This window comes from Microtus oregoni, unplaced genomic scaffold, assembly GCF_018167655.1.
Source record: "Microtus oregoni isolate MIOR12 unplaced genomic scaffold, Mior012 000057F_ref0000458, whole genome shotgun sequence".
Lineage (NCBI taxonomy): Eukaryota > Metazoa > Chordata > Mammalia > Rodentia > Cricetidae > Microtus > Microtus oregoni.
The window spans coordinates 1608949-1622336 of record NW_024543833.1 but is presented as its reverse complement, the minus strand read 5'-3'; the positions used below and the strand labels follow the sequence as shown (position 1 = coordinate 1622336).

General features: G+C 50.5%; 1 protein-coding gene across 2 annotated transcripts in view; it reads left to right on the top strand.

Annotated features, from left to right (window-relative positions):
• The window catches only part of Smad7 (SMAD family member 7), a 29195-nt gene extending 16035 nt beyond the window's left edge, over positions 1 to 13160 (top strand). For both annotated transcript variants that reach the window (XM_041639264.1, XM_041639263.1), the window contains exon 4: positions 11120 to 13160. In XM_041639264.1, coding sequence (XP_041495198.1) covers positions 11120 to 11658 — 539 coding nt within the window. In that variant the 3' untranslated portion in view covers positions 11659 to 13160. The remainder of the gene's footprint in view (positions 1 to 11119) is intronic.
• Positions 13161 to 13388: the final 228 nt, after the last annotated feature.

Genomic DNA, 13388 nt, shown 5'->3' with positions numbered 1-13388 from the left:
AACAGGAAATATCGGGACAAGACAGGAAATTGCATCATCGCTCTCTTTTTAGGAGAACTCCAGAAAGAAAGTTCATGAAGAGTAGTGTGGCTGAGGAAACTGCCAGGCACTGCCCGCTCCTTTTTCTTTTTGCCCCCTTCTTCCCTTCTGTTCCCATGAGGACTTTTAGACCATTTTCTTTAAGAAAGAGGCTGTTTGAGAGCTTTATGTTATTTTTATTATTACAAAAAATATTTCCCCAGAAGGGGTCACCTTCAGTTGAAATGCTAACTGCAGCCCTTATTTCCCAGTTTACTGTAGAATCCTTCATGGGTTTTTCAGCTTCCTTCCCCGAATGGTGAGGCCGAGCAGCTCTTGGCTGGGAACTAATTTTGGTTTGGCTTCGGTATCCTAAGCCTGAGCTCCACCCAGTGTCATTAGCTCAGTTTTAACTTGCAGGGGAAAAAAAAATAGTAAGAGTAGGTAAGAATTTACTCCATGCAGTCTTTTTACACCAGAGTTGTCTTTCTGGAGAGGAATCCGGCATCAGGCAGTTCGGTCCTCAGTGCTGTCTGTTTGCCGTTCTCGCTGTCCCTGAGGATTGAGCCGGCCTTTGGCAGTCCACCAGTACAGCTATATAAGTTGGTCCTGTGGCTGTCAGTGCGTCAGGAAGGCCTCCCCCTCAGAGGAGGGGTAGACCTGATACAGCATCCATGTCTTCATCCCTGCACATCTGAGGCCTCTCTTTGATGCTCTGCTCTGATGGCTCCGGTTATGAGATCCTGCTGCCCCAGAGCAGGGGAGGTGGAGACCAGAAAGACTGTGTGTGGCTGGCTGCTCTCACCCCCACCCTCCCAGCTTTTTCCCTTAGTGTGCTTTGTTTTGTTTTCATAACACAACAGGAGCCCTGGGGTGTGTTAAAGCATTGTTGAACACTTGCTGAGGGTAACTTGTCCAAACAGAGCAGGACGCCAAAGCAGAATGCTGTGGGCAGGTGGTGTACCCGCAGAGGTTGCCTGGCCGGCGCCTACCTTGGAAACACCTCTCAGCCTGTGCCAGCCACTGGCTGGGCATCCATTCAGCCCAGAGCAGGGGAGTCTGTCTTCCTACCTGCACAGAGTCCAAGACAAGCCATGGCCCTTCTGGCTTGCCCTGGTGAGGGACCGTGTCCTTACCTAGTCCCAGGTGGCTTCACTCTGCGTCTCTCTCCCAGGTGTGAAGTTCAGTGGGGCGGTTGTTTGGGAAGAAGCCAATGTGCCGATTTATATTCATTTCTGATATTTCCTGAGAAGTTAGCATGTACCAAGCTCTATAGAGTGTGGAGGATCAGGGCCTGGACTCTCAAAGGATGGAAGTCAGAGAAAAAGCCTCCCCGAAGGCAGGGGCAGCTTTTTATGTAGTCAGCCTGCCTAGCAGAGGTGTTGGGATGGATGGCTGGGAGATGAGCAGGCAAGACTTTCCAGTCATGAGCTCTGCCACTGCTCTGTTGAAAACTGAGCACAACAAAGTTTGTAGATAAATAGAGGTCTCCTCCTCATGGTCTGGTTTCAGCCCCTGCTGCCTTGTAATAGTAGTGATTTAAGGCATGATGCTAACTTATCCTGCAAACCCTTGCTAGGACCGGGGTGGGGGTGGGGTGCACAGTCTGCAAGAAATGGCCAGGGAGCTGGGTTCTTAGTGAGACCCTCGGAGTGTGTGTGTGTGTGCACGCGTGTGTGTGCGCAGCATTGCACAGCACCCAGTATTTTGACAGCTAGAGGAGGGACGGGTATTTCCACACCCTTTGTGAGCGAGGCCATGATCGACCTGGGGTTGCTTGCTTGCACATAGTAATCTATGAGTACGTTTAGCAAGGTGTTTCACTTCTGCGCACATCTTGCCCTGGGGGTTCCCTGGGGACCGCCTGAGACTTCTTTAAGCTCTGAGCATCCACTGATTTAATTATCTTCATGCTTCTCTGGTGTCTTGTCCAGCTGTTGATTTGGAGCTTGCGCCAAAGAAAGGGAAGAACTGGTCCCAACTCCAATTTCACCTTGTGGAGCTGGGAGCTTCTGTCCCTTAGCCAAAAAGATACATGTAGGTGAGCCGGCCTGTGACTGGCCAGTGGCTCTTGTATTCGTTCATTTCTCTGTGGTCTTTTTACTTTTAAATCTGGGACCTTCACTCAACCGACACAAATGAGTCCAGAACCAAGGTAATGATAGTTTGTGACAGATTTGCCTGTCTGCACTTTTTAGGGGGTGGGTGGAGAGGTTTTGATCTTTGCCCCAAGCCCCTAGGGAAGGTGAGGGCCATCTGAGCTGCTGGGGAAGTCTGTTGTGGTGTGTGGGGATTCTTGTTAACCCCATGGCAGGCTGCCTGTTAAACAGGCCCTCCCCTCATCAATCAGTAACCAAGGGGGGAAAGAAAAAGTTCTCCCGGCTCTGGGTGTGCCTACTACTTAAAAGATGGGCCCTGTTTCTAGTTCTAGGGGTATTTCTTGAAAGAGTCAGAAATCCTATGATTAGCCCCCTTCCACTTCCCCATGCATTTGTGCTTCCAGAAGGAGGCTATATCCCGTAGGGCCTAAAGACTGATTTACTGTGGCCTGAGAGTTGGGGAGCATGGCCACACACTGTTGTGTTGTGAACCCCAGTTTTCTCATTTGCAAAATAAGGGGATAAGCTTGGTCACCAAATCCACACCCCTCCCCAAGATCTGTGATGCTTTGACTCTTGAATTCAAGGTTGGGGAAGCCAGTGTCTAGGGAGTCACCAGCCTCTGTCTGCTCTAAAATAAGATTATGGTTCTTTATGCCTCTTGGTTTGCGAGCTCTTCTAAGATCAATGAAAGAGGAGGATCCTCGGCCCAGGGAAAAATTGCATATACCCGCACTGACATTTGCATACGTTTTAGGGGAGTAGGCTCAGGGTGATGGATAAGTTGCCCTGGAGAGTAGGGACTTGCTTCCCTTCCCTTGCTGGGGATCAAACCAGAGTCTTCAACACAACTAACAAGCACTCCGTTGGTGAGCTGCCTGCCTGCCTGCCTGCTAATCCCTTTCTTTCAGTGGTGAAATATACTTAACAAAATTACCAAATCACTGATTTCTAAGTGTATATATCCCACACAGAGAAAGTGGCTGGGGGTGGCGGGGAGGTGAGACAGGGCACTGCAGATGTACTAGCCAGATTGGAACCTACATCATGTGAGACCAGAAAATCCTCAGAATTTGGGCCACTCTACAGAAGGGCAGCCATGCATGGTGGACTCCAGGTCCTTGCGGCAACACCCTTGCCTGGAAAAGGACTCTGGGAGCTTTGGCCTCCCGCACTGCAGGGGTGGTGCTGGAGGGCAGGCAGGCAGGGAGACTCAGGTCTAAGAGGTCCTGGGTGCTTTGGGGGTGAAAGGGCTGGGATGGCTGAGCAGTGAGTGTATCCAAGCTGGGGAGATTAGATTACAGGGACAGACAGAAGTAATGATTAACTTTTCCAGTCTGCACACTGTCTCCAGGCTGTCTTTCTGGTTTTCCCCTGTAAGTACAGTGCAGTCCTGGCCTGGCCAGCGTGTCCTGGGTTGTAAAAAAAGAGGAATGAGGGTTGGGAGGGAAGAGGGGAGGGAGCTTGCTGGAGAGGGAGGCCTTTCCATCAGATCCTGTGCTGGAATGCATTCGCTGGAATGCCGTAAATATTCAAAATGCCTTCCCATCCAACAGTTTTCATAATTGTTGTGGGCCAAGGGGAGCCTGGGGAGGAGGGGGTTGAAAAGGATGCTTGTTTCTCTATTCTCCTGCCCTCTGAAGGTTTTCTTACCCTTTAGGAAAGCCTGAGTGGGGCGCTGGGAGAGTTGGAGCTGGTAGTGGGTAACGCTTGGGGACTGGGTTCAGTGTGACGTGTGGCCTTTTAAAAGAGAGGTCTAGGGCCAAAGCGGATAAGATGGTTTTATGTTCTCTGTGACTGAGAATTTTTGCCTTTTTGGAAGACTTAGTGTGTTCATCATTTATATTAGAAACAAGGTTGTAAAAGTTAGCATAGAGCCTGGCGGCACCCGCCTTTAATCCCTGCACTTGGGAGGCAGAGACAGAGAGCTAGTTCGTTCCAGAGAGAGAGAGAGAGAGAGAGAGAGAGAGAGAGAGGTTAGCATGCAGAGCAATGCGTTTCGTTATGGCATTTTTGTGCCTGTATATGTCATACTGTATGTATAATAGGATTCTTGATGAACTTCTATCCTGCAGCTGACATACTAGAACGATTATTGAAAAGAGCAAGGAGAACTCTGATGGCTCCCGGTCCTTTCTGTCAGTTCTTGGGTGTACATTTATTTAATCAGCATCCAGCGATGCCTCTGCAGGTGAACCCAGATCAGGAATGTAGTGGTTCTCCAGACTGGCAGGCGGGTGGTTGAGCAGGATTTGATTCAAGTGGACTTTGTCCCATGGGTGCCCCACTTCTTCTGTTTTCTGGGGGCCTGACCAGGTCCATACCAAGAGAAGATACTGGGGGCTCCAGATGGTCAATTACAAAAATCCACCCTCAGGAGATGGCTGAGTTATTCTGGGGGTCATGGTAGGAACTTGGTCGTACGTTGTGGAGGGGGAGGGGAAGAACCATGTAGGCAAACTCAGAGGTAATTAGACTGGATGTACACTCAGCAGCAGCCAGAGAGGCCATTTACTGTAAATATTATGAATGGAGTTGGCTGGGTTGGGAGTCCCCACCCTTCCTCTGAGCCTCAGAGCTGGGCAGAGCCGGTCTCCTCGGGCGGCAGCAGCAACAGTCGGGTACATGTTATAATTTGCATGGCTGAACACAGGGCCACAGGAAGCCGTGTCAGCCCAACTGGCGAGACAGACGAGAGTTTTTGATTTGTGCGGCTTCCCTTCTCTGCCCTGTGCTACCCCTTCAGTTTTACTCTCTGCTGGCTAAATAGTGCTGAAGAGGGACCCTCTGGCTAGGGGCTTTGGGTGGGTGGGACTGGGGTGGGGAGCACGGTAGTAGTAACACCTCAGAGCTGGAAGTCAGTATTCGGCATGATAATGTCTTTAAGGACCAAGTTACTGATCACCCTTCTAGACCAGCAGGCTGTCTGGAAGTTTGGGGTAGCAGTTTGCAAGAGGATGGTTACAGAGAAGCTGCTGGGCTCCAGGCAGGGGTAGGCACGGGAAGCGGGAAGTAAGGGGTCCTTTCTTGGGGACTCAGCTTTTTTTTTTTTTTTTTTTTTTTTTTGGTTTTTCGAGACAGGGTTTCTCTGTGGCTTTGGAGCCTGTCCTGGAACTAGCTCTGTAGACCAAGCTGGTCTTGAACTCACAGAGATCCGCCTGCCTCTGCCTCCCGAGTGCTGGGATTAAAGGTGTGTGCCACCATCGCCCGGCTGACTCAGCTTTTTCTAAAGATGAAGAGTGACAAGATAAAGAACTTGCTTGCTTGGAATTAAAGAAACAACAACCAAATTGGTTTAGAGTTGGAAGTAGCACTCTCTCGGGTGTTTTGTTTTTTTACAAATTAAATGCAAAGCTGTGCCTTCCACCTCAGAGATTCTCTTACTTTGGAAGGGAGCAGAGGTAAATGGAACTGGGCTTGGCGACTCCTGATCGGGTCCTTTGTATACTGCAAAGTCATCCGGGGCCAGAATGAGTCTAGGGACCCGTTTTGCCCAAACTGCCTTCATATAATTTATAGACAGGTCAAACTGATCAGTCCCAGGAGAGCCAGTCACTTGGCCAAGGTCACAGAGTGACTTGCTGGCCGGGGAAGCTGGTGCACTTCCCCCTTCTTGGCTTGGCTTAAGGGAACTGGACCCTAAGCATTTGAGAGGACATTGGGAACAAGGGCTTTTCGTGGCCTGAGGTAGCTGCCTGCCTATCTTTTTTGGGGGGTGGGTGGGGAAGACGGTTTCTCTGTAGCTTTGGCTGTTCTGCAACTCTGTGGACCAGGCTGACCTCAATGAGATGCACCTGCCTCTGCCCCCGGAGTGCTGGGATTAAATAAAGGCGTGCACCACCACCTGGCTGTAGCTCACCTTTTGATCCTGGATGGGAGATCCCAGTTCTCTCCTTGAAGGTGGGATGGAGATGTCAAGTCTCAGACCGATATTCCGGGCCTTGGGGAACCGCACCAGTGTGTGGAAATGCTTACTGAATGTTGTTAGCCTTGGCCCAGAACTGTCCTCCACTGGGGTGATTGTCTGGGCACGAGGCATGTATGGGTCAGCTTCTTTTTTGTTTTTTTTTTTTTTTTTGAGACAGGGTTTCTCAGTGTAGCCCTGGCTGTACTGGAACTCTGTAGACTCAGGCTGACCTCAAAGTCAGTGATCTGCCTGTCTCTGTCTCCCACGTGCTAGGACTAAACGTGTGTGCTACCACTGTGGGTCAGAAGATGATTGGGTGTGTGTAGCATACCATGTGATGGGCTACCTATCACTTTTGTATCAAATTGTCATAATAACTCAGGCTGGCACAAGGAGACCCGTTTTTAGGATGAATTTGGAATTATCCCACCAGAGTTGGGATGTGCCATTGGGTGGGGGGGGGGAACCTAAGGAAGGTCAGTTTTAGTTAGGGATTCAGCTGATTGGACCTAAGGATCTGATGGGGAGTATCCTGGCCTTGAAGGAGGGTCTATAACTTCCTTTGACCGTTCCTCCCCAGTGCTTTCCCTTTTGGCTGTGGGCTTTGATCTTTTGCCTCCTTGTTATGATGCAAATGAGCCTAGACTGAGTGTTGGACCCCTCTTGTTTATTGTTGGTCCTGGAATGGTTCAGGTGAACTCAGAATGGCCAGCTTTAAATGGGAGATATCTGTGAGATATCTGGTGTAGAAAGACTGGCTGGGTCGACTGCTGGGTGGGGTCCCGAGGAGGGAGGACCCTTGACCTGTGACTGCTAGGGCGTTGGTAGTCAGTGTTTGTGTTCCTTACGGCTGCCTTGAACCTTTGTGTCTACTCGCCTGCCCTTTGTTTGCCCCGACCTGCCTGGAAAGGCCTTTGGGAGCAGGGTTGCTCCTTCGGCGCCCTTCCTGTTTGAATTGACTGAGCAGGCGCGCGTAGGCCATCACGAACCCTTGGGTTTTGGCAAAGAAATACCAACCTTATAATCCCAGCCGGAGGTGAGAGTGGGTGAGGACCCCCTCCTTTGCCATCTGCAAAGCAGTTGGGGGCACAATTAACCTTGTGAGTGCTAGTTCCTCTGACTCTGTCCATTCTGACTTTATTTTGTCCAAGCTTGTTTCTCTCACAAAAGGTCCAAATTCTAGGACACCCCTCCCCATCAGTGGTACCTGTTCTGTGTTTATAAAGTGATATTTCTTTGCCAGAGCCCAAGGGTATGATATGATGGCCTATGAACGCCTGCTCGGTAAGTCCAAACAGGAAGGGTACCCAAATGTGTGTGGATACCGTTGTCGGGGCTGTCTGTGACAGGAGCCCGTTGATGTTTCTGATGACCTCATAGTCTCATGGTTGGCTTTGTGAGCTGAGACCACAAATTCGGCCTTTCCTTCCGTGTGCTCTTCCTTGTCTCTCACACCTTCAAGTTTTATTTCTTAGCTTATTTATTGATCTATTGTGTGGATAGATATATTACAACATGCTATGCTGTACTTGAGGAAGTCGGGGGGCGGGGGGGCTCCGTTGGTTCTTCCCTGCTCCCTGCCACCATGTGGGTTTCAGGGATCAAACTTGATTGTCAATCTTGATTGCCAGCTCCTTTTCCTAGTGGACCATCTCGACGGCCTAAATGTACAGTTTTGGTTTTGGTTTTTCAAGATGGTTTCAAAAACCTGTGTGGCCTGGCTATCCTGGAGCTCTTTCTGTAGACCAGGCTGGCCTTAAGTTAGATTTCTTCTGTTCTTGTGACCTTGAGTTCTAATTACCCCGTGCCAGTGAGGCCCTAAGTATGAGAGTCATTCATGAGTCGACAAGTGTCTGTCTGTGTTCACTGGTGACCAGGGGCGGCAGCTCTCCTTGCTCAGTGGTCTTCCCACTGCAGACACTGTAAATCTTGCCCCTTCTCAGTACGCGATTCCCTTTTCCCCTTAAAGGGAAGATTTTTATACCTTAAGGAAACCCTGGAAGGGGAGGGGCAAATACCTTAATGGAATTTTAGGCAGATTCAGCATTTTTCTGGTATTGCTCCAAAAATTCCCTTAGCTGCAGTAAAAAATTGTGAGCAGACATCTGATTAGCGAGCCTTTTACAATGTAGCTTTTCTTTCGGATGCTTTAGCATGAGCACACATAGTTTGAAAACAAGCCCCTGTACAGTTTTCTGGGGAGGAAAGGTTGAAAACACCGGAAAGGTTATAATGCTGGGAGAAATTGACAAGTGTAGTGGGTTGGTGTTGGGAATATGAGCAATGGGGTGGGTTTCCTGTCCTTTTCTCCCCGCTCCTCCTATGGTGACCAAGACTTCGAAGACCCTGTCCATGCGTCCTGGGAAACTCTAGTAGAGACGCACCTACCCTGACCCTTGTCAGGAGACTGCGGCCCAAGTCGGGTAACTGGTCCTTAAGTGAGCCTAACCAGCCAGTATTCGGGCCAAGGTTGTTTGGTGCACTGGGATGGGCACTGAGGATGCTGATGTGTACTCAGAAATAGTCTAGGTGGGAACAAGGGTAGGTGTCCCGCTGTCCTGTGTGGGGCTGGAGCCTAGGAAGAGCAAGTAGGGGTCTCCCTGTGGTGTGAGGGGACACCCACACTGCCATTTATCTGGGCTGGGTCATTAACCCCCACAGAAAAGGGCTTTTTTCCTGGGGATGCCTGACAGTAAACTGCTTGCGATGAAAAAAACCCAGGCATGCTTCCCTTCCTCACTCCCTCTCCCCCACAGGCCTCAGGCCCCAGCCTCTCCCAGTTTGATCTGCCCCCGAGGTTTGCCTGGCAGACAGGACCCCCGCCCCTTGCTGTGGAGGCCAGCAGGCCTGGCACTGGGAGCAACTTGATCCCAGGCTCCTCCTCCTCCCTCCCTTGCCTTCATTCCCTTCCCCCTACCGTGTTGTCTGGTGCCAGGTTTCAGTGGGGCTGGGCTGCATGAAACAAAGCATCCAGGCCCCTCGGAAAGTCTCCCCAACCTCTTCTCCTTTTAGCCACTCCCCAAGTCTTCCTGTCCCGGTTTTTTTTTTTTTTTTTTGTTGTTGTTGTTGGGACACTTTGGGGAGCACTCTTGTGGCCAGAAGTGTCTTACTTCATTGGGCGTCAGGGTCGTTGGTGTGGCTCCCAGAGCTGAGCTCCCTCTCTGCAAGAAAGTTCAAAGATTGCCAGCGCTCACGAGTTTATTAGCAGTTGATGGATCCTTTGCAGGAACAAGTTAACGCCTGATGAGTCACCTTCTGCGCGGAGCCCTCGTCCCTCTCTTGTTTTTCCTATGTTTTAGTGTGTGTGCAGGCACAGACACTCCGTATACACACACTCGGATGCACGTGCAGTCTTGTGTACTTGGGGGGGGGGCGGTGGGTTCATGGCAGTGGGGGCAGGGGACAGTGCAGGTTTGTGATTCAGGGGTAGGAATCCACCACTTCCTCGGTCTTGGCACCCCCTTTGTGTGTGAACTGGGCATGGATTGGGGAGGCCAGTGTTGTGTTGGGGGTGTAGCTGAGGACAGCCGCTCAGGATTTGTATGTATGAGGCTACCTTGTGGGTTCCAGTCTGCACAAATATACAGACTCGCGCATGGGATGTCCCATCCAAACCCGACTGCTGCTTTAAAAAAAAAAAAAAGGCAACGGAGCTGCCTGGATACCAGGTCCTGACATGCCACATGCCTATAAAAGTTGGAATGGATTGATGTTCCAGGCTGCCCTGGGTTACCAACAAGGCTGAGTCCTGTTGGTCCTGCCCCTGCATGGGGACAGCACTCATCCCTCTGAACCCAGAAACAAAGGACACACAAGGACACCCCCCCCCCCATAGCTCCATCTTCAGGGCCCACCGAACCTACCTACCAGAGTGGGAGAGAGGCAGGAGGCTTCCAGTTCTGCCTTGGTGTCCCCATCCCCCGCGCCTTCCCCTCTTGCCTTTCCCCATTTCTGTTAACAAATACAAAGACTTCCGGTCTCCACCCTGCTGCCACAAACCACAGCGTTCCTGCAGCCTGGCGGGGCTGGGGAGATTTATAGTCCTCAGTCTGAGGCCTGTTCTCTGGGCTAGAGTTAAGGGAGGTAGCAGGATGGCGGTGCAGGGGGAGGGACTTTCCTCACCTAGCCCCCCTTTTAAAGGTCTCAGAACAGTTGTTTAGGAAAATCATCTTGGCAGCTTCACCCCAGGCTTCGAGGCTGTCGTGGGCTGTGCCAGGGTGGACTTGCAAGTCAGGGAGGGGGCAGGTGGAATCCACAAGAGGCAGCGTGAGCCGTGCAGGGTCAAAATGGAGTGGGGGAGGCATCTCCAGGGACAGCGGACGGCAGAGAAGGACCACAGGATGGTCACATTTATTTCAGACACAGCATCTTCTGTCTGGACCGGCAGTGGTCTAGGCTGATGCCCACATGCATGCTGTAATTTGGCATCTGAACTTGAGCTTCTCTTTTGTACGGGTTGCTGCCGTCACACACGCAGAGAGTTGGTTTCTGTTGGGGAAGATGACTTTTTTTCTCTTAAAGCCCCCAGAGCCACCCACATCTTTATTTTTACCAGCTGGCTCTTCCTTTTCAACCAGGCACTGATGTGAGAATTGGATGACTGGCCAGCTGCAGAGGGTGCAGGCTGCCTGGCTTCTCAGTGTGACTGGGTCACCACCCAGTAGGCCAGCTTCCCTCACCCTAGAGAGGCTGTCGCTCAAGGTTCCATCCACGGGATGCGATTCTAGGCTATTGCTGAGGCCTTTTCCAGCTCAACACAGCAAAAAATAAGTTGGCGAGGGTCTCGGGATCTGTGTCTCACGGAGATAAGTAGGCCCAGGTGCTGATGCTGTGGAGTTGATTAGATGGAGAGAGAGAGGACAACAGTAGTAAGCCCCCCCCATATGCTCAAAAGTGGTTTAAGATGTCTTAGGCTTCCCCCATTAGCATCACAGAGCCTAGGTTGAGTCCAGGCTTACCCTTACCCCCTCTTTTTGTTTTCACTGGTTATGGGGACTCCAGCAGGCGTACAAACGTGTTTATGTGTTTTGATTTTAGGAGGGAAAAGAACCTGGTCACCATCACCACCAACTAAGTCCGCCATTTTGTTTTGTAGATTCCCAACTTCTTCTGGAACCTGGGGATCGGTCACACTGGTGCGTGGTGGCGTACTGGGAGGAGAAGACGCGAGTGGGGAGGCTCTACTGTGTCCAAGAGCCCTCCCTGGATATCTTCTATGATCTACCTCAGGGGAATGGCTTTTGCCTCGGACAGCTCAGTTCGGATAACAAGAGTCAGCTGGTGCAGAAAGTACGGCGCAAGATTGGTTGCGGCATCCAGCTGACGAGGGAAGTGGATGGTGTGTGGGTGTACAACCGCAGCAGTTACCCCATCTTCATCAAGTCCGCCACACTGGACAACCCGGACTCCAGAACGCTGCTGGTGCACAAGGTGTTCCCTGGTTTCTCCATCAAGGCTTTCGACTATGAGAAAGCTTACAGCCTGCAGCGGCCCAATGACCACGAGTTCATGCAGCAGCCATGGACGGGCTTCACCGTGCAGATTAGCTTCGTGAAGGGCTGGGGCCAGTGCTACACCCGCCAGTTCATCAGCAGCTGCCCGTGCTGGCTGGAGGTCATCTTCAACAGCCGGTAGTTGCGCGCGGGGAGAAGAGGACAGGATGGAGCGTGAGCCGAGCAGGCCACCATTCAAACTACTTGCTGCTAACCTTTCCCTCCCGAGTGCTTGCTTTTCATGCAAACCCTTTGGTCAGTTTTGCTGTTAACCATTGTTGGTTGTTTTGTTTGTTTTTTGTTTTTTTTTTTTCCTTCTTGTTCTTATTTGTGTTTTGTTTGTCTTGTTCTTTGAGAAATAGCTTATGATGAATTTGTTTGTTTTTTGTTTTTTGTTTTTTTTTTTGAGGTGGTGGGTGTGGTTGACAGGATACCCCAATATAAAAATGGGAAGCAAAAGTCAGCACTGCCAAACATGGTATATGAAAGTAGTGGGTACTGCCTTCCCTTCAGAGTGGACGTCCCCGAGCGTGTAGGGGTGTGCGTGAACGGCAGATGGGGGAAATGCTTTTTGTGTTCCTTATGGATGGATGTCCCCAGCTGAGAGACCGCAGTTTCAAGCTGTGTGCCCTTTGGACATGCTCAGTGGGGCAGAGTCAGTACCTGGGCAGACTGGCAGCAGGTGTCCCAGCAGCTGCCAAGGTTTGCCTCAGCCTGCCGAAGCCCCTGCCCTGCCTCCCCCCTTTTAGGACTCGGGCCTATCCACAGGCTTCTGAGAAGCCAGCCTGCTAGAGGCTGAACCAATCGTTTTCATCCCTGTCTTACTGCCTCCTGTCACCCGCTGCCATTGTCATGTCTGTCTTTTTTGGCCATCTGCTCCTGGATCTCTTTCTTGAGATGGGCTTCCCAAGGGCTGCAGGGACAGCCCGGACACAGTATTGCTAACCCAGGACCCTCAGGGTGGGGGTGGGGGCCCTCAGCTGGTTCCCCCACTGTGGTTTTTCATCAGGTTCCCCCAGGTGTGGAAAGTCAGCTCAGCACCCCATCCCCCAGCCTGTGTGCTGAGCTCTGTAGACCAGCGAGGGGCATCTCGGAGGGAACTGCTCAGTGGCCCCCCTTCCCACTGAGAAGGGTGTGGCCCTGCCATAACAGAAGGTACCATCCTAGGCTGACTCCCAGCTCTTCTCTCAACTCATACACTCGTATGATAACTTTGACACTGTTCTTAGCTCAATGAGCACGTTTAGACTTCAACATAAGCTATTTTTCTAACTACAAAGGTTTAAGTGAACAAGAGAAGCATTCTCATTGGAAATTTAGCATTGTAGTGCTTTGAGAGAGAAAGGACTCCTTAAAAAAAAGCTGAGATTTATTAAAGAAAAAATGTATTTTATGTTATATATAAATATATTATTACTTGTAAATATAAAGACGTTTTATAAGCATCATTATTTATGTATTGTGCAATGTGTATAAACAAGGAAAATAAAGAGAAGATGCACTTTGCTTTAATATAAATGCAAATAACATGCCAAATTAAAAAAGAGATAAACACAAGATGGGTGTTTTTTCTATGGGTGTCATCACCCAGCTGAATGTTTTTCTAAAGGAGTTTATGTTCCATTAAACAGTTTTTAAAATGTATACTTCATCCCATGTTGTTCAGCTGCTTCTTTTGCTGGGAGGGAGGCTGGGGGGTTCACCAGTGGAGGCCAAGGTGAATGGGCCAGGGAGTGAAGGCTCCTGGTAGCAGTTCCCAGATCGAAGACCACCCTCCTCCAGGGATCCTGTAGTGTGGTTCCAAGTTTCTTGATTGTGTATTGGAAAATGGCTAGAGGTTTTGGAAGTTGGAATTGGGGAGAAGGGGTGTGT